We start from the raw sequence: 23212 nt of genomic DNA, 5'->3' as shown, positions 1-23212 counted from the left end.
CGTCATTCTATCCTTATTTTTCAAACAATATTTTTTTTTAACATATTGTCACCAAACCAGCAATTTGTTAATAAAGACAAATGTAATAATTTTTTAAAAACTTATAATTATAAAAATAAAGAACAAATTTTATATAATCGCAAATATTTAAATTATACATAATTTTGAAAATATAAATCTTGATTGTGAATTTAAACAATTCACGATTAATTATCTAATATATAGTTTTTGTATCTCATCACGTTCTACATTGTGGGTCAAATAGAAGTTGACATTCATAAAAGACATATAATAATTATGGTGGATCAAATAACATAAAAATCATGTCTAATGTTTTTTGATCAAGTGATTTAATTGGATGATTACGGGCCGAACTAGTTAAACAATGGATCTGTTATGGAGTAGTTGTATTAATATCATGCTACATGTCGGGTGTCCATGTTAGTATGATGCTACATAAGAAAAATATTCCGATGGTGGTCCTTTGTCTTTGTTGTGAATGAAATGGAGTGTCATGTGATATAGAGATAATTTTGGTGTTTTGGTTTTGGTCCACTTTGCTCTAATTTTCTTTTTTCCTTCCTATATCATTAGTATGCATCAATGGGTTTCTAATTCTGGCTTTGCAGCATCTTGTTCCATCATTTCATGACAAAAAGTGTCTGCCCTCATATCTTTTCTCAACTAGCTAAGCTAGCCACACTCATCAATTTCAGCAGCAACTTCATTTTTTTTCGATTCCGATGACACGGTCCTTTTCAAGCATGATGAACAAACCTGACATTTACACATGACGCGCAGAAAAATAAACTTTGAATCGAATCTTTACACAACTCATCTCATATTATGCACCCTAATCACGCAATATTAAGCTGATCATTCTCTTCTTTGCTTCTACAATTTTCAAAACCAACGTAATAATTTTTATATATGCCATAAATTTGTCCAATCCTTAGACAGTATATATACGTACACAAATAATTTCATCATTATATTCCTTCCCTTTTGTCTCTATACACAAACTTTGGTATCAATGACCTTCGTTGATTATCAATCATGTTATAGAATTATGCGACATATGCTACTATAAACAATTAAACGAATTTTCTTTTCGGTTAAAGAAAGGAAAAGGTGCCAAAAATAATATACTGCTAAAAAATTATTTCTGTTATTCCTTCATTGGAATATTATACACATGAAAGAAGAAGCAAATGAATCACATAACGGAGACAAATTTTGTTGAAAGTAATTAAGGCTTATAAAATGTAGTGTGGAGTTGCATGATAATATTAATCAACTTAATTAGTTTAACATGACAATGATTAAAATGCTATGTTGTGGTAGAGAAGGTAGAAAGTAAGATTTAGTTAAGTAGTTCTAATCAGAAGGGCAGCATCAACCTGGACCAGAATAAAACCGTTTGAAATATCTCTGGCCAATAGCTGCAGAACCCTAACAAAAGTTGCTGGGTTTAAAGATATACCAATCATGTAGATTTAAAATCTCAAGACAGTGGTATCATATTCTCTTCTTTCTGCTATTTTGTCACTGTTCTTGGTATTGTTTTTCTAAATATAATACAATAAAAGGAAGAATAACAGTTGGTTATATGTAGATTTATCAGTAAAAAAAGTGCACTGGACAAACCATACTATGACAGATCAGCTAAACCATGGTCCTGTTTTGGTTGAAAGTTAGACATGATTGATTTTGATAACGTTAATGAGAGTGGAATATGTGTGTTTAAATTCATTTAAGTTATTGGTTTTATATTAGGGTATGTACGTAATGAAAAGAATTGATTATAAAATAGAAGGAACAGGCCCTAATGAACAAAGCTTTAGGGGTGATTCTAAGTAGAAAATGTCCTTTCTCTATAAACCTAAGGTACACATAAATATTGAATTATATGTACGTTGATTTTGAAATTTTGGGGTGGTGGTGTTGATTTTTGGTAGAAAGAAGAAGTAGATAATGACAGGCACATATGAGGAGCTATAAGTCCTAATCCAGAAGTCTCAAGAGGATATAAATATTTATGAATTTCCTCTTCTTTCTACACATACTTCCAATGGAAGGCCATCTATGTGGCCATTCGGTATAAAGCACAAAAGCATGTGAGAAAGCATCTTGAACACATAAATATCTAATTAATCTTTAAGAAAAATAAAACATTTGATTTGAAAAAAATATAAAAACCCTAAAAGGGGGAGTGTGGGCCAGCTTCTGACTTCCACTTACTTATTCCAAAGACATAAACAAATAAAAAGTGAGGTTTCCAATCAAATGACGCATCCCTTCACTCACTCACTCTTGTGTTCTATACTCCAATGATTCTCTCAATTAAAAATTCCTTTTTCTCTTGAGTTAAAGGTAGGTAGTGCCAGCTCTATTCACAATATAGCAACAACAAATAATAAAGCTCCTTTATCTCTGCTATAACAAAAATTTCTCTCCCTCTTGTTTAGTCTTGGAAGTAAGAACTTTCTGTATATTCAGCATTTTTGTCATGCTTAATTAATCCCACTATTCTAAGCACAATTCTGCAATTATTACAACAACTTATTCTGCTCCCAATGGTCCCAATATTTCCCAAACACTGCATAATTCTGAATGTAGTTGGTCCAACAATGGCTATCTTTTGAAGGGTCATTTCCCTTTCTTTCTCTTTCAAACACATTTTCCCCCTTCTCTTTTTTATACATCTTTTCCACTCTCCAGCAGAACTAACTACCTTTACATATTTATGTGGGCTTCCGTGTCCTCTTTCTTGTTTCTCTTTTCTTTCATCATATCATTCCCAACTTGGCCAGGTGTGTGACAAGGTACATGCATGTCCTAGCTACCTACTTGCAGGATATTGGTTCCGTGTCCCAACTCTCCATCCATCTATATTATTATAATCATTAGGGCAAAATGTGTTTTAACTTCTTTAATTTCCATCCAAATTTTTTCGTCCTTCTAACTTTTATAATTACTGAATTTCATCCCTCACTTCGAACCATATATATAGGTTTCACAAACAAGATGAAATTCATCAATTATAAAAGCACAAAGACCACTATCATTCTTTAAAACATATGGACTAAACCATCTTTTCATCAAAAAATTTCAGTCTTAAAACACATTTTACCCTTATTATTATTGCTATCTGGAAACTCCTCCGAATGTTGGTGTCCAAAAATCCACTGTGGTTTCATGAGTTACTGGGAATGTGCTTGAAACAGGCACCAAGCATAGCCCTCGGCTCCTTAGATCCTGCTTTGGACCTTCAGTTTCCTTACATTTACCAGAATTCTGCATCAAAAGGCAAAATATGCATTATAATTTGCCAAATTTGGAAAAAGTTTATCAGCATCAGTGCCTGAGAATCAAATCTTCATCTTTTTTTTTTATCTGCATCTTACTCGCCCTTTCCTATCTCTTTCCTTTTCCTTCCTATTTGAGTAATGCTTATTTCACATTTTTTCTTCTTTTACCCTCTTTTTCATATATATCAAAACTTTTTTAAGAGAAGAGAGAGACAAAAAATGTCTTGTACTATGAGTGCATTATGCGAAAACATATGATATAACAATGATTCAACATTACAGTGGATATAAGACATGTAAGAACCAAAAACAAGAAAAACATAATAGAAATAATAAATTATGAGATAAGAAAAGAGGAGAAAGATGTAAAGACGAAATGCATGATGAAAAGAAAGATAAAGTATATGTATGTTTATAATTATTCGGTTAACAGTTTACCTAAATAACTTTGTTAGTCTAGTAATTTGAGATATTTACATTAAATATTTAGTACAATAGTCGTACAAATAATTTACCTTCTGTTAAACAAAGTTCATGCAAACTTTTAGAAATTTTTAATGCTTACATGTGCTGAAGGTCTGTAATGGAGTGAAGAAAAACTATAACAACGACGTTAAAAATATCAGGATTCTAACTAAAATGAAATTTAGGAGAGGAAGTTGATATTTAAAAGAGGGTCCAATACTAGCTATCACCACTCATTTAGAGATTGAAAGAAAGAAATAAGAGATTTAATTGCAGTATCTTTATGTACGTATGGTACCTGTTGAATCTGTATTGAAGCTCCACTTTTCATATACGGTGTACTTAAGGCCTGCAGAAAAAGAAAAACGAAAAAATATAGCTACAAGATGAAAGTCTTGCCACTATTTCTAGTTTTATAATAAGAATATCTTAATGGGTTATGGGACTTACAGTGACCTGTTCGTGGAGGAATTTGATGTATTCAATGGCTTCAGAGAGCACTGAGGCTGTATCAGTCTGACACAATATACAACAGAGTTTTAATCTTTTATCTATAATAATTATAATAATAAAGCAGCATTATCAAAACTGCTATGATAATTTATTATTTTTTCTTATACGCACTTATTGTATGACATAAATTCAGAAATGAAATGATCATGAATAAATAGGGTGTAGATAATTTTATTGGAAGCCCACCTTTCCGAAAGGCGACACCAATTGTTGGAGTGCAGTGATTCTGTCCCCCATCTTCTCTTTTCTCACCTAAGAGGCAAGAAAGTAGAATTACAGGTTCACATCCATGTTTATGGATTCAAAGGAAAGAAATAAAGATAAAGATAAAAAGTTTAAAGCTTTTTCCCTTCTTGTTAAAAGGTTAGTTGCACTTATTGTACCTTAAAAGCTGGCATAGGAGATGGTGTTTCGTTACGGGTCCTTTTGGGTGCTGGCTCATTCCCACTTTTCTTTCCCACAGTACCAGACTCCCTAACTTCAGATATATTCTGCAAATTAAAAACCATGCCTGTATCAATTAAATCTAAACTTTACTTTACACTACATCCAATGCAGTACTTCAATTAAACCCTAATAGCGTATATAATACTGCATAATTAATAAGGTTCTGTAGAGAATATATACACATGTATCAATAAATTTTACAACTTGGTATACGTATGATGTTTGTAAACTATGTTGTCATGTTTTGTAGTAGTAATAGCAATAGTATACCTTAGACTGTACTTCGAAATTTGGCGTAGAGAAGGGGGGTTGCAATGAAGGGAAGAAGCTGGACCTAACATCTTTGAAGTTTGCAGCCTCAGAAGCGTTCCAAAAGGGTGCGTTGTTAGTGAAATGCAACTGGTTATTGGGTGGTTGTTTTGGAGGTGAACCTCTCAAAAATTGAGGAACTTTGGACCAGGAAGGGATGAGTTCATTATTAGAGTTTAATCCATAGGTTGTTGGGTATGGAAAACTCATGGAGCGGTTCTCAAAGGAAGAAGGTTGTTGTTGGTTATTGTGATCAGGTCCCAATAGTCCTTGCAATATTGAAGGGGTCCCGTATAAGGCTGAGGAATCCATCTGAAAGTTAGAAGAGGGTAACCCTTGGCTTGTCACTGTGCTGTCCCCAGAACTATATTGTGGACTAAACTTGCTTTGATCCAAGGAGAAACCCCTATTCACTTGCTTGAACTCATTGGTTGAAGATTCTGTAGAGAACATCTTCTCTGACCTCCATTGAACTTGTTGAGACAACTCCACCCCAGTTTCTTGCTGAAAATTTGTTCTTGATGAGCTCAAGTTCTCTTGCAACATCGATCTGAAACTATTCTCCGTACCCTTCTCTCCTCGTCTATCACCATCGAACAAACACAACAACAAAACAAAAGTCACAACATAAATATCCCTTCAAGTTTGATAAACCATTTACTCAATTCTATCATGCGAAATTGCAGAGTTATGAAAAAAATAACAAGAATAAAAGCCTTTTCCTATACCTGCTACATAGATCACACACCATGTTATTGACTCGGTTAAAAACCTGATTTTTAAAGCTATTATTTTCAAAAATAATAAAAATATAGCAAAAGAGACGAAAATGTGTTCTTTTTTAGTGGGTTGGTTTGATTGTGTTGGACTTTACACAGATTGCATGCACTTACAACAAAGATGCTTGATTCCAATCCATGGGTTGGGATGACAGGCCTAGACCCATCATATGCAAGTTGGGGTCAGTGGAAGTTGTAGAATCTGGGGGTTGAAGCTTATTCTGTGAGTCATGAAAAACCACAGAAGAAGAATCCATGGAAGACCTTGGCTTCATGTCTGCCATATCTGAAGCTTGCCAAGCAAAGTTTCCTATGTTGGTGATGGCAGAGGAAGATGACTGTGACGCCCCGCTTTCATACCTGACGTTCCTTGCTGTGTCCCACCAGTTTCCACTTGCCTGAAATTGATCGTCTGCCATGGTTGAAGAATCCAAGAAATGTTGTTTGCTTCAGCCTCCACTGTGTGTCTATAAACTAGAAAATATGATGCTATAAGGAGTGCATCAGATTCTTGAAAGGTGTGTCTCTATGTGTGTTGTGTTTTGTTGTTTGAGAAAAATGAATGGAAAACGGTTCGCTACTTCTCAGTATTTATATTATCGGCAGCTGAAGAGAGAAAGTGCATAAATGAATGAATGAATGAGAAGAGTAACTGACTAACCGGATTATGGTTGACACTTTCATAATTCAAAGGGGTCATTGATAAGACACTGGAATTTAATTACATCTTCAGTTTTTTCAAATCCAATTTGCCTTTTTCCTTTATGTTATTATTATTATTATTCTTATTTATTATCATTTATTAAGAATTATATTCTTCTTAAATTTTACCATTTTTAATTTTAGTGTTCAGTTTCTATTAAATTATATTTTTAATATATTAAGTAATTGTTTTAATAAGTACTCAATTAAAGACATTTACTCAAAACTTAATTAAATTTGTTATTATTATTTTATAAGATGTTTTAATTTTTCTTTTTACTTAGTCAATATAATAATTAATTATTTTTTTCTTTAAATTAAATAGTTATTTAATAATTTTTTTAATGATTTATATAAATAAAATTTAGGAGTTTTATGTTGTTCATGATCTCTAATATAAATAGTCCCTTCCATTGGAATGTAAAAAGAAAAAAGTGGGGGAACTTGTCTCTTTTATAATTTTGTGTTTCGAATTAAAATTTTAGCGTTGATAAAACAACTGTTGGATTTGATTTAGTGCCCAAAATTAAAACAAAGTGGAACAATATTTATCATACAATATAAATTGTGATGAAAAACTTTTGGTATTTTTATTTGATTAAAATTAGATATAAAATTAATGTTTACATAATATTTTAAAAAGTTAAAAAAAAAATAATGTAAAAATAGTAAACAATAAAAGAGTCAATAATAATTAAATAAACTCAATCAATCATACAAAGGCAAAAACTTACACCAAAATTGAAGACTCCAGAATAATTCTTAAAAACAATTTCAAATCAACAAACAGTTAATTCGTTCACATTTCTATTTACAAAAAACAAAAGCTTTTGCTTTTGGAATAAATAAATCATACAAAGTCTAATTAATAGAAATAGATTTGAAATCTGTTTTTTGCTTTCATGGTTTAATTTCATGAATTTTGGTTATATTGCCACATAATTTTTATATCTTTTTATTATATTACAGATGTGCTTTTTTGTCATAAAAAAAATGTCATTAAAGTATTTTGTGAATGTTTTTCTTAATCAAACAAGAGTGTATGCTATATGTAGTCAAACTAAAAAACATAGTTTCGAAGCTTAATAATTATGAATGGTCACTAAAAGTTTTTACATCATTAATCAATAAAAAAACTAAATATAATTTTAAAGATAATTGTTGCAAAAACAACTAATTTTAACATATTTTCTCCTTTCTTTTAACCAAAAATTAAAAAATAGAAAAACGTTTCATGAATCAGCTATATTTTTTCATATTAGAAGTTGAAAATATAACTAGTAATTTGTTTTTCAAAATAATTGAAAAAAAAGCATGTGTATTATTGGACTGGCCTGGCTCATCCCAGGTTGCCTCTTCTAGGATTCTACACAAGTTTTGCTTCCTTTAACTATTTTTGTTGAGTTAGGTTGCATTCTTTATTTCCTTTTTTTTCTTTTTTTTTTCTTTTTTCCGAAGGATTCTATTCATTGTACTTTAAGCATCACTGTGTTGTTAACTTTTTGTCAAACCACTTCTCCAGATTTATCTATATTGCCACCACAGATTTGTGAAAAAAGTTAATGATTAAACTACTCATTTAAAAGTATAAAATATTACTTTACTCTTAAAATTACTTCTTTTTTTATTCATATACCATATATATTTTATGACAAAAAAGTATAAATATATAACCATACGAGCTTTGTTCTTTCTTTAAATTAGAATTTAGAATGCCAAACGAAAGAAAAACTAAAAAGAAAAAGGTGAAGACGCTCTTGCCAATGATTATTTCCTGCAATGGCAGTTTACTTTTCTTCCTTTGTTTTTTCCTCCATTAATGGCATCCTTCTTGTGAATTTCAGTAACAGTAATCATACCTTTTGCCATTAGATTTTTCAAATTTATATGCATTTTTAAATCTCTTATAAGTCTGATCAAAATCTAGTTAACCTTTTATTATTTTACATGTTTTTAGATTTTCAAAAACATTAATATAGCAAATTTGAGAGTAAACATAAAAAAATAAAAAACAAAACCATTGACCTAATCAAAGGTCAAAAGTGGTAGATAAACTAAATATAAGTCAATGTAATATTTACTAGTAAATGAGCACTAAGTAATTTATAAGTATGACAATAAATAGTTTGTTGGGTGGTGTAGTGTTACCTTAATCTTTTCAACTAGTCAACTTTTTTGTATTTGATAAACATGATTTTTCATCTTTTAAAATAAAAAATACGTTGACCTATGTAAAGTTTGTTACATGATGATGACCTAATGGAACACTGGGTAATCATGAAAACAAGTCAGCTTCATTATATGGTTTAAACAGGTTTTGGTTATCTAAAAAGATATTTAAGCATGCCCTAATTACATGATAAAGATGCTTTTTAAATCTAAAATTTAACTGGCGTAACAGTGTATTTGGCATTAAGTACATATATACGTGTTGACCTAATAGTCTGAGATTATTTATTAGATTAATGAGAACATGATTACATAAAAGAAAAATGAGTTGAGAGTTCAAGGGTTCTGCTTTCGTCTTGTTATTGCTTCGTGTCTACTGGGTGCAGTTGTGTGGTGAAATAATAATAATAAAATTGAAAATAACAATCATTATTGTATCTTGGATTCTTATTTAGTAGACATAGTAACTTGAGATATTTTACACAAGTTACGAGTCAATTGATATAAAAAAAATACTGATATTGATAATAGTTTGTAGGTTTCTCTTATTATATTACATATTTTATTTTTTATTGATTTCCAACTATTTACTTAATTGAATTACTCACGTAATTAAAAACTAAAAATAAAATATATTGGTGTAAGTATAAGATATCATTCGTACAATCTTATTTGATGGACTTTATTTGTAAATCCCAAAATATAACATAAATTATATAATAGTCATTACATGTACGTTTAATATAAAAGATCAGTTGGAAAAAAATTATAAAATATAATTTACAGTAATCTAAAATAATTATAAATTTAAAATTTTATATACAATATACTTGTACAAAACTATATATAAGAATGGTCATCTCAGCTACAAAATAAAAGAAAGCTAAAAACATATAAATCTACTACTACTTCAACAAAGCATCAGAAACATCTCTCCCAATAGCTTGCTCCAATGACAAATAATCACCATCTACTCACACTCACCAGATGATCATCGCTAAACCAAACAAAGGAAACATAACATCATATCAATTAAAATATCTCACATAATGATCATATAGATAACACGGGTCAACTCAAACATCTTAGTGTAAAAGACCTAGACCGACTGTCCGGACTTAGAATGAATGTTGAGCTATGGCGAGTTATGCACTTATGGTGACCACTACTACTTTGCAAAGCCCTTGCCAATTGGGTTTCACCCTACCACACATCACAAGGTTAGTCTATACCGTCTCATAGGCCATACTGGAAGCACCTAGACTAAGACCTCCTGCTACTCTCACCACATGCGTCAAACATCTCTATATGAGAATATATGAGCACTAAAGTGTCAAGAAAACTCCCAAAACTGAGCTACCTAAATTCATTCTAACACACGTGAACCACACCAAGAAGTTCCACCTTGGAACCAACCTTTCCAACCTTGGAACCAATGATATCACTTCATATTCACATAGTATACCAATACATGAGACTACTGATCATACATCAAATAAATAGAAACACTCATACAAGTCATTAGAAATCATACAATAACACAATTTCTTCATGGCATATAGATACTCGTATTTAGGTAAAGAAAATAGCTCTGAAAACCTCACCAGCATTTTTGGAAGGGTCCAAAACCCCTAAAACGATATAAAAAAACGTCCAAAACGGACATTCAGAACCCTGAAAACTCCTTAAAATGTTGAAGTGTTATCAAGTGGTGCCCAACGCCCCCCACAGGGGCGCCCAACGCCATGACAATAGCAAAACCACTTCGAATTGGACCTTGGAGACCCTACCTTCAACTTCTAAAGACCCTTAGGACCCTCCTAAACTTGAGAAAACATAAAGAACCCTGTTGTCACTCAATTTGACACTTGAAAACTCATTTTTCACTCCTACAATCCAATTTCATTTCTATCCTTTAAAACCCTCAAACCAGTTTGCAACCTGCATAAACAAGTCCAATTGCACTTGCTAGGACTCTCCAAAACCACAAAATACTCCTAGCAGTCCTACTTCTCATTTTCACCCCTTAGAACCCCTAAAATGGGTTAAAAACTTAACTTATGAACCCATTTTCCGTTTCATAATAGATTTTACTGTTTTAGTCATCTAGACAAGTCCTAATAGGTGTGATAACATACCACTAACCTTCCAAAATAGTGCAGACCTCTTACCTCACCATTTCACTACTCAACACCCTCACAAGACCTCTACTCTAATATAGATTAGATTTTACTGTTTTAAGAGTTCCAACAAGTCTAAAATAACTCAAAAACAGTACCAAAGTGCTCCTTCTATTAAACCATCATTCCCTCTAAAATTCACCTCTCAAAACCCCCCAATTTCACTCTAAAATGGTATAGAATGCACTCAGGTGTTACTTCTCGATTTCAACTTCATACTATAACTATTTTATGATGTAAACCAAATATAATAGACCCAAAGACCTTTACCAAACTGCATAATTCCCTTTAAACTCACTAATCCAAAATTTGACATGCTAACACCCATCACTTTAAATCTCCAATTTATACATCAAATCCTCAATTCTTCCAACTATCAATAATAACACACTTTTATATCAACATCTCCATTTCATCATATTATAAGTTATACAACAATCATACATTCACAATTTTCAAAAACACATCATAAAGGGTAATTACTCATATTTTTCCAAATTTCACACCATTAACAATTATATAATCACATGCACATCAAATGATAGATTACAAACATCTTACTACAATTATTAAAAGCAAACTAGCTTCCCTTACCTTAGGGAAAACTAGGACATTCAAAAAATTACTCGACCGACGCTCCCACCACGAAGAATTTTAGGTAAACGCCTACAATTGACGGAATGATAGTTGAGATGAAATCTTAGGACCCATAATTAACCAAGAATCAAAGAAGAAACACACTTTATACATGCAGGATATATTTGATACATATGATCAAAGACCAAGATAGACCGAGAAAAAGGGGTAGAAACTTACTTGCTTTATTATAGAAATTGATCGTTGGATAATGAAGACAACTCAACGGTGATCACATAGGAACTTCCTGATCGTCAAATAGATGATCATAGGGGAAGAAAGTGTAGAAAGGGGTAGAGAAAGTTTAGAGAACGAGTTCTAAAGAGATGGAGTGTTTTTAAGTAATGAGAGGACTATATGTAGGTTTTATCTATAATATCAACTTATTTACTATTTTAAAATAAAATAGTCAATCTCAATATTTTAAAACACATATCTATTATAATACCCCATTTCTAGGTTCTTGCATTATTTAAAACGAAGCAAATGAAAAATGATTTTAAAATGATTTGATTTAGATGAGAGAATTTGCAAATCAATTTTCAATCATGTGGCATCTCGTGGAGCCGATTATTCCTTCTAGATTTAAAAAACAGACCGTTTTCTATTTTTCGTCATTTTTTTTTGTTTTCCTAAACTTTGCAAAAATATTTCACATACTTAGACTTTGAATTTTGATCTAAAATTTTTGTGGGGGCTTCTCATGATATTTTGGTGCTTTGAAAAAATTTTCAAGTCATTTGGAGTTGTTTTGAATATACTCTCAGTTTTACCCTATGTTTAAATGTATTACGTGTATGAATAACAAACAAGTTCAACAATATCAATATCAACAATATAACAAACAAGTTTAACAATATCAATAGCAACAAGTTAAACCTTCTTGAAAATAAAAATAAAAATGAAAACTAACATTCTTGAAGGTGGATTTATCTGAATAAAGTGTTGTCATTAGTGAGGGAGAAAGGAGAATGTGCTTATGCTCCAAAGAATACCTATGCACGAAATCAATCGGTCAAAACGAACGAAAATCATACCTAAAGTATTCAACATGAATTTGTATAAAATACAAGAAATATTACATGTGTTGGTTTCCCAAAAGCTTCGTTTGAGAAAGGTTTAGGCAAATAAGAGGGTTTCATGCAAAGATAAAGTGAATGAAATTAAGAATTGAGAATTTCGACATCTAATAACCAATTAATGTTAGAAATTGAGAATTCTAATGTCTTAATTGAACTATAACTTACAAAAATGTCACTGGTCATTTTTAACGTTGATTTTTTCGTTTTCTGACGTTAAACACGAAACATTAAAGCCTTATTTTGCACTTGTGAAATAATCTCTTACTTCAATTGTCATTTATTCTAATATTAAATCATTATTATCACATAAGAGAAAACACCAAATAACAATATAAGCTAGTAAAAAATTTAAGTTATGTAATCTAACTAATAATTATAAAGAAATAATACACAATTAATTCAATAAATAATTTCATTCATATATTTTTATTTATGTCTACCATCAATTAAATCTATACAATGTTTAGTTAATCCCTTGCATATTCGAGGAGTATAAATAATTCCTTGCCTTTGATTATTTATGAATTTCTTTCAATTTTCTTATTATATGATGATACATATTCATTTATTTAATTTAAATTATTAGTAAATTCTACATATTTCATTTAAGATATTACATATTTATTGTGCTGTCAAAAATGGCTATTTGGCCTGATCCGGCTCGACCCATCACGGGTTGATCACTTAGTGAGTCAATCTAACTCGACTAATTATTAGCGAGCCAGAAATATTCGAACCCAACACGACCCACCACGAGTTGGTGGGTTAAATGGGTTGGCTCACCGGCTCACTTAATTATAATTTTTTTTTTAAATAAAAAGAATTACAAACTTTTTATAATTCAAATCTAAATAAATTTCACTTCCAAAATGGTGTTAAACTCAAGACAATTCAAAATAATAATAAAAAGTACAAAATAATCTTACTTGATATACAATCATGGTGAGTGAGGAGAATATTTTTTAGGATTTCATAAGATAATAAATTAATAAAATAAAATTAGGTGGATTGGTGAGACGGGTTTAAATGAGCCGTGTTGAAAATTGACCTGCGTAAAAAAAAATACACTTTTTTCCAATTCAACCTGACTCAAATCCGTGATAGAGGCTGAATTGATCCGCGAGTTTTAACTCATTTTGACATCAATGCACACCATATTCACATTCATTTAAATTATCTTTATAATTAATCATCTTTTACGCAATTATAACAATGATTTTATTTTAAATAAATGCCAACATGTACTCATCAACATTTTATAAGGGTACCCTATATTTATAACCACATAAAGCTGAATAATATATTAGTATTATATAATATCCATAAACTTTTGAAGTTAGATTTTTAATAGAGAAAAGGAAAATCTTATAATAATGGAATATCATTTGAGTAAAAATTATATCTTTGTATTGCTTAAACGAAAAGTTATTATACTTGAATAAAATATTTTTTAAATAAAATGTCAGGATATAACTAAACAAATAAATGTCTCGAGTGATTATAATTCTAGCTTGAACGAGATTCCTATTCTATCTCGAGCAAAATTTAATGATTTAACCAAAATTATCTTTGATATTTCTCTAAAAACTCTAAGTATCACATAAGAATGTTCATATGAAATAAATGAGTATCTTGAACTCAAAAATATCAAATATCACTTTAAAACTTAACTCAATTCAAGCTAAAAATTGAACAAAGATTATATACTTACACACCAAATCACAATTTAAGAATAAAATAATAAGAAAATATTTATGAATTGTTCAAAATTCATTCTATTTAAAATTTATATTGAAATGAAAACAAAAATATTTTGTCAAATCTAATATATATACTCCTTCTATAAACAAGAACAAATATCAAACTCATTCTAAAACCAAAAATTGAGTCATAATTCATCAAATCAGAGACAAAAAATCTCACACTCCAACAACAATCTAACAAAATTAAAAAATTCTATTCACAATTATATACATTTAATAATCTTAACATTACTCAAAATCAACTTATCACTTAAAATCTAAATTGGAATTTAGAATAAAGCTAACTTTTCCACTAAGAACTTTCCTTGTATCATAAGAAAAAACAAGGATTGAAAAGAGTAATCAAACAGTGTCTCTCAAATAGGCCAATCCATACAACTTAATTAAAATGTACTCATTATATTGCCACATAAATTATAAATCTTTATTTACGGTAAGATTATTAATTTTAATAATGATTATTTTAAAAATTATATTTATTATATTTTGAATTAATTGATCATTTTAAAAATTACGCCAATAGTTTGTTATTACAATGACTCTCAAGAAAAAAAAATGTTCTACTTGCTTTAATTACATTTTTTACATATCATTAGTTATATTTTGTCTTTACGATCTTGATTCCTATAAAGTGAATAAACATTAAATAAGTTGAATTAATCACCGATAAAAGTAATTTATATATTTCAATCCATTAATGATTTATTATGTCATATTAACTATTAATTTTCTTATCAACAATTGAAATTGTTCACTTTATCTTCTAAAGCAAATTTGTCAACAATTGAAATTGTTCACTTTGTCAAATTGTCTTTTTTGAAATCCAATTGATGAAACGTAGAAAGAAATGTTTTCTTTTTATCTTTTGATGGAAAAAATAAAAAAAAGTTTTCCAGAGAGAAGTGTTTTCTTTTGAAAATAGAAGTGTAAATAAAATAATGAGAAATTGAAAACAAGTTTGAGCGAGTAGGCCCCACGCGGCGTGCAGGCGTGCGACGACATTTGGGTCCCACTTCAAGGCTGCCCACACTTTTCTTTCTCTTTGAGAGTCAGAGCCCAGATAGTGACCGTTTTGCCTTCAACTCTCATTTTAATATTCATTAAACCATTATTTTCTTCAAAATATTTATTATACTTTCTTTTTAATTTACTAATTATTTTCAACATAAATTATTGCGGTTAGATATTCCAAACTATGTTAAGATTATTATTTTCAATGCTTTTATTTCTAAAATAATTTATTTTTTCATTTTTTACTACTAAAAGAAAATTTTTAATAATTATTTTTATTATAAATAAAAAGTTATAATAGATAACTAAAATATATCAAAATTTTGCCTATTAAAAATTTGGGTTTTTAAATTGATTTCTAATTAAAGATTTAGTTTTTAAATTGATCTCTAAACATGTTTTTATCACTAAATTTTTTGTTTGTACATTTTTTTGTAGTGTATCTATTAATTAAAACTCAAATTAAACATATATAATAATTCATCTTATTCTTCTTTGTATTAAAAATGACCACATGTATTTAAAAATAAAATTTTGTTGAACTCAAATAAGAATATATATATATATATATATATATATATATATATATAAAAGAAACAAAACTCTCAGTTATATATAACTTAGTAAACTAATAAAATTAAAATAATCAGGTGTCACTTAATCTATATGTTTTTGTTGGTATTTCTTAATAATATGTAAAAAAAAATTAAAAGCAAAGTGGATATAAAGCATAATAGTAAATGAATTATTAATGGTAGGACTTACTTTTAAATAAAAAAAATAACATTTTTAGATGAAAATGTGAATGAATAATAACTAAATTTTAAGGGTATTATTTTGTTTAAGATTATTTGACTTGGCAAGACTTACAAATGGTGGTACCAACTATTTCAACAGAAGGTTTATCAGATTCAAACTAACCTAATACATTTTAGAATCTTTTTCAAATATGAGTTGACATATATACTGGACCATTTTACTAGTTAAAGAACTGATATTTTTAATATAAAGTTATTTACTTTAAATGTTTTTGTTTTGATGGTTTAATCAAAATTTGGAATATTTATTTGGCAGATATGAAATAACACATCCGACACAAAAGCCACTTCCACTATCTAAAAATTGTCACACACACTATTCCAAATCAGAGAACTTACAAATTTGAACACAACTTTGTAGCACGGTATACCAATCCATTATCTGAATGAACTCAGTGAAGGCTTCTCAATTAGGATTTGGCTCTGTTCATTGATTAATTGCACAATTTCTGGAATGAATGAGACTGGTTGAAAATTGAATGGTCAAACAGTGACACATCCCTATCTATGCAAGAAAATAAGGACAACAATTGACAAGTGCATGTGTACTAATTATACCAGTAACAATTGGTTTTCAACAAAGAAACTTCCAGAGAGAGAGAGACAAGTTTTCACATAATTCATAGTTTAGAACTTTTAAAACTCTAAACCAAACAAAACGCGTTTTAGATATATTTGCCCAAAACTTTACTAATTTGAGTTGGACTTTAATGTGTCATTGATATGTGGCCTAACTCAATGCAATATAAAATCTGCTACATACAACATATTTGGTAATACTTACAGGTATTGGCATCCAACACAGTATACATATGCATGCGAGTTCCTTATGATTAAGAGAATGATAATGAAGACAAGAAAACAATCTCAGATAAACCTACTAATTAGTCTTCATGTTGCATGCATTTGCTTAGGGTGTTAGGGTGAATTATTATTGGCAGTGTTTTAGGCTTTTAGCATCATATATATCATTAACAATTGCAGAAGCTATGATATGATTGATATATCAACATAATGCATGCATGCATATAATTGAGTCAACTATGATATCATTTTAGAAATGGGGTTTCGACAAATTGGATTTTCATAGTTATGTTATTATGTGGTAGAGAAACCAACAGAAAAAATGAGGTCATAGTGTAGTAAGCTATCGGTGTGCAAAATGACAAACTGAATTATTAGAGTAGGACTATGAATACACAATGCAATGAAGGGTGACCTCCCCCAACACTGACCGAAGGAAGAAAGAGGAAGAGGCCTACAATCATGAATTACGAGATCAACCATATTAGGAATTGTGAAGAATGATTCAGTCAAATCTTGATCAAAGATTCTTAGACTATATGATTAGTGCTAGATTATCTAATGTTAATATGTAGTAGATGAATTTAGGAGACCGCTCTTAGGCTCTACTAATCCCAAATCATCTCATGAAACTGTCTAGAGTCTATTATATTATTTAATGAGAAGTACTCTATACATCTCTTCCTCATCTCATCTGTATAAATATGTTTTACGTGTATCAGCTATAGTTATAATGACATTTGCTCTAAAAAGTATATATCATTGTAGCTTTAATAGAAACTAACGTTTAGTTGTATTTGAGTGAGAGTTTATTTCACTATGAAAAAAAAAATATTGAATACCAACCAACCAACACTAGTGTAAAAGTTATTTTTTATATTGATTATAATGCATCTATAATAAGTGATGTATAGGCAGAATTATAAACAAGAGAGCAATTTCTATATCTATTATAGTTATAATCCATGTAAAAAGTAAACACAGTGACATTTTTGTAATGAAGAAAAAAACTTTCTATATTGATTGTAATTATATTTGGTATAGTAAAAGTGGGTGTGACGACATATTTGTAATAAAGAATTTTTTTTTTCATATCAATTCTAGTTATAACCGATATAAAAGTTATTATTTATTTTTTTTATATGTAAACATAGATACACATAATTGGTTCTCAAATCCCTAATCATCTTTCTTTCCCTTCTTTTTTCTCTCAAGCAATCCAAAACCATCGAATCCCAACAGGAGTCGAAGACTAGAAGAACATTTGCAAGAGGTGCTTGGTTGCAAGTAGTGACCATCCAAGCCTCGATGCCTCTTATGGCTCTATGATGAGTCTAATCAATAAAAATATCTCTTTGTTTCGCTCTTTTTGGGGCTTAAACCCTCAATTTCGAAATATCCAAACCAAGAGAAGATCTAGACAGTGTTCAAGAGCCTCAAAACTCTCCATTCCATCGTCTTCGTTGAAGAGGGTTGCAACCTGGAGGAGCACCTCGTTAACGTTGAGGTAGGGAACAAGGAAGGATGACAAAAATACCTATCCCATGCAGATAGTTAGTAGCCACGAATAATTGATCTTCATGGATAACGAGTAACAAATAATTTAATACTTGTTTATAAAGAAGTCAAATGCGAGTATCATATTATTTTTAATCGTGAATATCCATTGTCAGTAAAGAAATTAAAATTAAAATTTAATTTATATTATATTAAAAAGAGTTTAATGCCAACAACATCCTTTATGTTTGAGGGCCAAATGCCTATTATTAAGGTACCACCAGACCATTATTAGAAAGTGGGCTTTTAAGCCTAACTCAATCCCACAAAACCGGCTTGTAAGGTGAGGTTTGCACCTCACTTATATATTATCAATTGGCCTTATCTCTAGTCGATGTGGGACTTCCAACACACCCTCTTCACACCGAGGTATAGACATCTCGTGCGTGATAGTAGAAATTGGGTGGTCCAATAGCGGCCCGACAACGGGTGGAATAGAAAGAAAAATGCCCACTTATCGTTAGGATAGGCTTTAACCATGACTCTCTCGTTTCTTAAGACACTTCAAATAAAATACAAATTTATGATAATAATGACATTGCGTTGGAGTTTTTTGTGTTAGTGAGACAAATGGCAGGGCAATTGTGTTAGGAGAAAGCCAAAATTTTTGACCCCATAAGAATTATTAAAGCGTATAGTCAATCTGTCACTTTGAATATTCTATATGGTCTTAACTAGCATAGAAAGTTTACTTTTTACCATTTGTTTCTATACCGGTTATGGAATTCATTAAAACAACATATATCAATTTGTGTACATATATGGGCAATCCAAGATTTATGTTGCTCATTCTCACTCTAAAGCAGCTCCTTGTAGAATTCATAATAGAAGTGTTCTCCTTCTATCACATGTGGTGGTTCTATATCTGCTTGACGAAAAAGATGGTGATGTGTAGCACTGATCTAACTAGTGTTTTAGCTCTTTCGCGTGATGCAGTAGTTAGATTTAATGTTTGCGGTAGTCATGGTGGGGAGTTGTGGTGGTGAGTATCGGTGACCTATGTTTTCGACGTTGAAGAAGAGTTGTTTCTTCTTCTCCATTAGGAGATGCATTTTTTTTCTTTGCACATCCATCTCTTTTCGATATTTAGGCGACAAATTTGTCATTTTATTTATCCACGAAATTTTTTTGTTCTTAATTATTAACAAATTTATTGACATATATTTTTTCGTAGATAAATATAATATGAATTATTTAAAGATTTATCCACAAAAGGATTTGTCAGTAAATAACACATATATTATTAATAAAAAAATTCATACGTAAATCAAATATGTATTACCAATAAAAAAATTCATTTTAATATTAGTAGGTATTTAAAATTTAACATTCATCAATAAAATTTATTAGTAATTTAAATTTATGAACAAATTTTTTTACTAATAAAATTTCATGAATAATTCTATGAATTTTTGTTGTAATTTATTATTGTAGTGATGTATTTTAAATCCATTATGAAAATAATATGTATACTAATGTTATTATATGTACTAACATAACATATTATTGTCGTTTTTAAAAATAATTTTCAAAAAGTATCATGGGATAATTCTATTATGCATTAGAAATGTGAGTGTTTCAGATGATATCATTCATCAAGGATGTTACTAAAAATGCATTCATATTTTTTAAGAATGCAACAATGTAACTACCTATGTACTTTCTTATGAGTTGATGAACGTGCCAATGTATTTGTGTATGTTGTTAGATATTATGCACGAGATTGAAAAAATTAATTAGTTTGCCCCTACATATAAGTTATTAATTACTCTGATCATACCTTCAATGAGATTAGATGATGTTGCAGGTGGGTAATGGCAAACTATCGTGTAAGGAGAATTTTTTATATGTAGTCTTTTGTAGTATATGTAAATATTCTTTTCAAAACATAATAACCTAAAGAAATATAATACAAGTAATAGTTCTAATGTTTTTATTAGTATATGCATAATAAATAGCAGAGGTTGCAAAGCGTAATAATTAAAAATAAATATTCAATATCTTTTCAAATACATTTTCATATAAACCAAAACTAACAAACAAATTAAAAATCATAGAAAAATATATTAAATATATAAGATGGTATAATAACATAAAATTAAATGAAACTAACTGAAATAACATTTAGTTTACAAAATAAAAGCTTATAACATAATTTACTTTAAAGTACTCTACTAAATACTTTTATATTAATTAAACTATTTATATAAACTAATAAACTAATTCAGTAGTGAATTACCTTATCAAACATATTCTAATTTAGTTAGCTGTCACTCATGGTTTGAGTACTCATCATTTAATAAATTCATTTGTGTTTTTGTTCTCAAACACATTCAACTTATTCAAAGTTAAAATGATATGCCAAACGAATTTTCTAGTGCGTAAATTTGTAAGGATAAAATATTTTAATTCTTGATTGTAGAAAACTTTTTGTTTTCATAATTCCTAACTTTCATATAGTTACAAAATAGAATTCATTTTATCAACAAAACTATAACACTTAAGTAAAATTAAATTATATTTTGCGATAATTGACCATTGAACAAAAAAATTCTGAAAGTGATGCATTATGACAGGACATACTACAATGAAAATCAGTGGATCGAAGCAGCAGAAGAAAAAGTCAGAACTGAAACACCAACTTTGTTTGAGCTTCTCATACTTTGAGATCAGAAGTTTAACCTGACAAATTCATGATACATGCATTAATTATATGTGATTATATAGATACACGTATGATGATGATAATATATGCTTTATACACTGAATTTTGCTGGTCCTGTTGTTAGTTCAACGCATATTCTTATTCTTTTTTGTGTTATGGTGCTTACTCATCCACCAAGATGGAATTATTGCATAAGAATCCTCTCTCCACCAATTACACTCTTATCTGACGAAACCAACGGAGATTTCCACTTCTCTCTCGTCAGCACAACAACACTATATATATCTATATATCATCACTTTGTCTGTTTCTCAATTTCAAGTTGGATTGTCAAAGGACTAATGCTATTAAAAAATGAATGTAATTCAGATAAATTTAACGTAGCTGTTTATTTCTCAATAATAATAATAATAAACTCATTTGGTTTCTGTTTTATTGGAATCTGTGTGTTAGAATTTGTAATTTTACTATATATAACATTAATGTGTAGAGTACAAGTGAAACTTTTATCATAAAAAGATTAAAAGAAATTGAGTGTAAAGTATAAATACTCTTTTTGTGCCTCTTATATATATTTACACTTTAATTTTTCTTTATATATATTCAAAGTTTTTCAAAACTATTTATAAATAATTTACTATAATAATTTTGAAAAATAAAAAGGAATGCTGTACATAATATTATAGACATGTAATAATATAAATAAAGGGGATTCTCTGATTGATTAACATTTACTTTAGAAAACATGACACAACTATTCATTAATAATTCATAGTCAAAAGAGAACTCTTTAAATAACATTTTGATTTAAACCTTAAAAAAAATGTTGGGCTTAACTTATATTTTGAATTAAATCTTCAAAAACTGCTGAAAACTTCAGTTTTTTTTTTTTTCCTAAGGTGAATTTAGAATGACAGTGAGCCGAGGTGTTTACCTACTATTTATTCATTTAAAAAAATATGTTCCATTATTTATTAGATATCTGTGAAAAAATATTTATAACGTTTTTTTATATCCGTAGTTATATATGAATACTTGTGAATATTTATATTTTATTTCAAAATTTTAAATAAAATTATTTTAAAAAAAACCTTAAAAATGTCAACTTAGATAAAAATAAAATTATTTAAATATAATTTGTAATGCTCCCATGAAGTTCTTATAGATTAAACTACCGAAAAGCAAATGCATTTTATTGATATGAGTAGTCAAATCAATTCCTTTAAACTATCCTTTAACGGTATAGTCTCATACCTATACAGTCTCTAGATCCCTCTCATTCCGGTGGTGTATATTCGATTCTTCCATGTGCCCCTTTCACTGGAAGTTGGCCAAGAGTCGATCTTTGTTTGTGTCTCTTGTACTTCGTGCCTCTTGCACCGGCGATCACTCCTCACTCTCGAGCCAGGTGTCACATAATTCAAATCAAATTATTTAATAAAACATTAATGTAAATGAATTTAATTTTTGTGAAAAATAAATTGAAACGAATTGTATGATATAAACTTAAAAAAAATCTTTTATAAAATAATTTTAATTTTATAAATTTAAATAAAAAATTAAATATATGAAGTTAAAATTTAAACCATTATTCCATGAAGATATTTCTTTCATTAATAATTTTAATGACTTAATTTAAAAAAAATGATTTAAATAAAATTCATTAATAATTATTAACGTTTAGCAAATATTTATATAAACATCCACATGCTAAATAACATTATATATATGTACTCACTCTATCAATAAGCAAATAATTAAATACTTAGTTGCAGATATTTATTAAAGCTATATAGTAGTTTTTACATATCCATGATTTTGCTATCCTTAGAGGAATTACGTAGTTTGACTTGCTCTTATATGTAGTGCTCTAGAATATTTATATAGAGTAGTAACAAACCAATATGTTTTTGTAATCTGAGTGGCCGCCACAACATTATATGCTGATGCATTAAACAAAACCCTAGTTTTGACGAGCTACAATACAATATAACTAATGCT

The 23212-nt window shown here is 29.3% G+C and overlaps 1 protein-coding gene across 2 annotated transcripts; it reads right to left on the bottom strand.

The window, feature by feature from the left end:
* Positions 1-2005: 2005 nt before the first annotated feature.
* LOC106780442 (transcription factor bHLH123) lies at positions 2006-6437 on the bottom strand. Of its 2 annotated transcripts, XM_014668727.2 has the most exons (8): positions 5939-6437; positions 5007-5628; positions 4673-4780; positions 4476-4541; positions 4227-4292; positions 4075-4125; positions 3134-3297; positions 2006-2889 (listed from the first exon to the last, which is right to left on the bottom strand). In XM_014668727.2, exons 1-7 carry the CDS (start codon positions 6241-6243, stop codon positions 3148-3150), a joined length of 1368 nt encoding a protein of 455 aa, XP_014524213.1. In that variant the 5' UTR covers positions 6244-6437; the 3' UTR covers positions 2006-2889; positions 3134-3147. The 2 variants fall into 2 exon arrangements, with proteins under 2 accessions (XP_014524213.1, XP_014524212.1); XM_014668726.2 differs by having other exon boundaries at positions 2006-3297.
* Positions 6438-23212: the final 16775 nt, after the last annotated feature.

This window comes from Vigna radiata, unplaced genomic scaffold (assembly GCF_000741045.1).
Source record: "Vigna radiata var. radiata cultivar VC1973A unplaced genomic scaffold, Vradiata_ver6 scaffold_310, whole genome shotgun sequence".
Taxonomy (NCBI): Eukaryota; Viridiplantae; Streptophyta; class Magnoliopsida; order Fabales; family Fabaceae; genus Vigna; species Vigna radiata.
The sequence above is the reverse complement of the archived record's forward strand: the minus strand, read 5'-3'. Positions and strand labels throughout refer to the sequence as shown.

Bases quoted from the DNA above. Each gene is read 5' to 3' on its own strand.
- LOC106780442 (XM_014668726.2), bottom strand. From the start codon at position 6,243: ATGGCAGACGATCAATTTCAGGCAAGTGGAAACTGGTGGGACACAGCA. The intron at 4,542-4,672 runs GTACAATAAGTG...CTTGCCTCTTAG, and splicing joins CTCCTATGCCAGCTTTTAAG to GTGAGAAAAGAGAAGATGGG. The intron at 4,293-4,475 runs GTGGGCTTCCAA...ATATTGTGTCAG, and splicing joins TGGTGTCGCCTTTCGGAAAG to ACTGATACAGCCTCAGTGCT.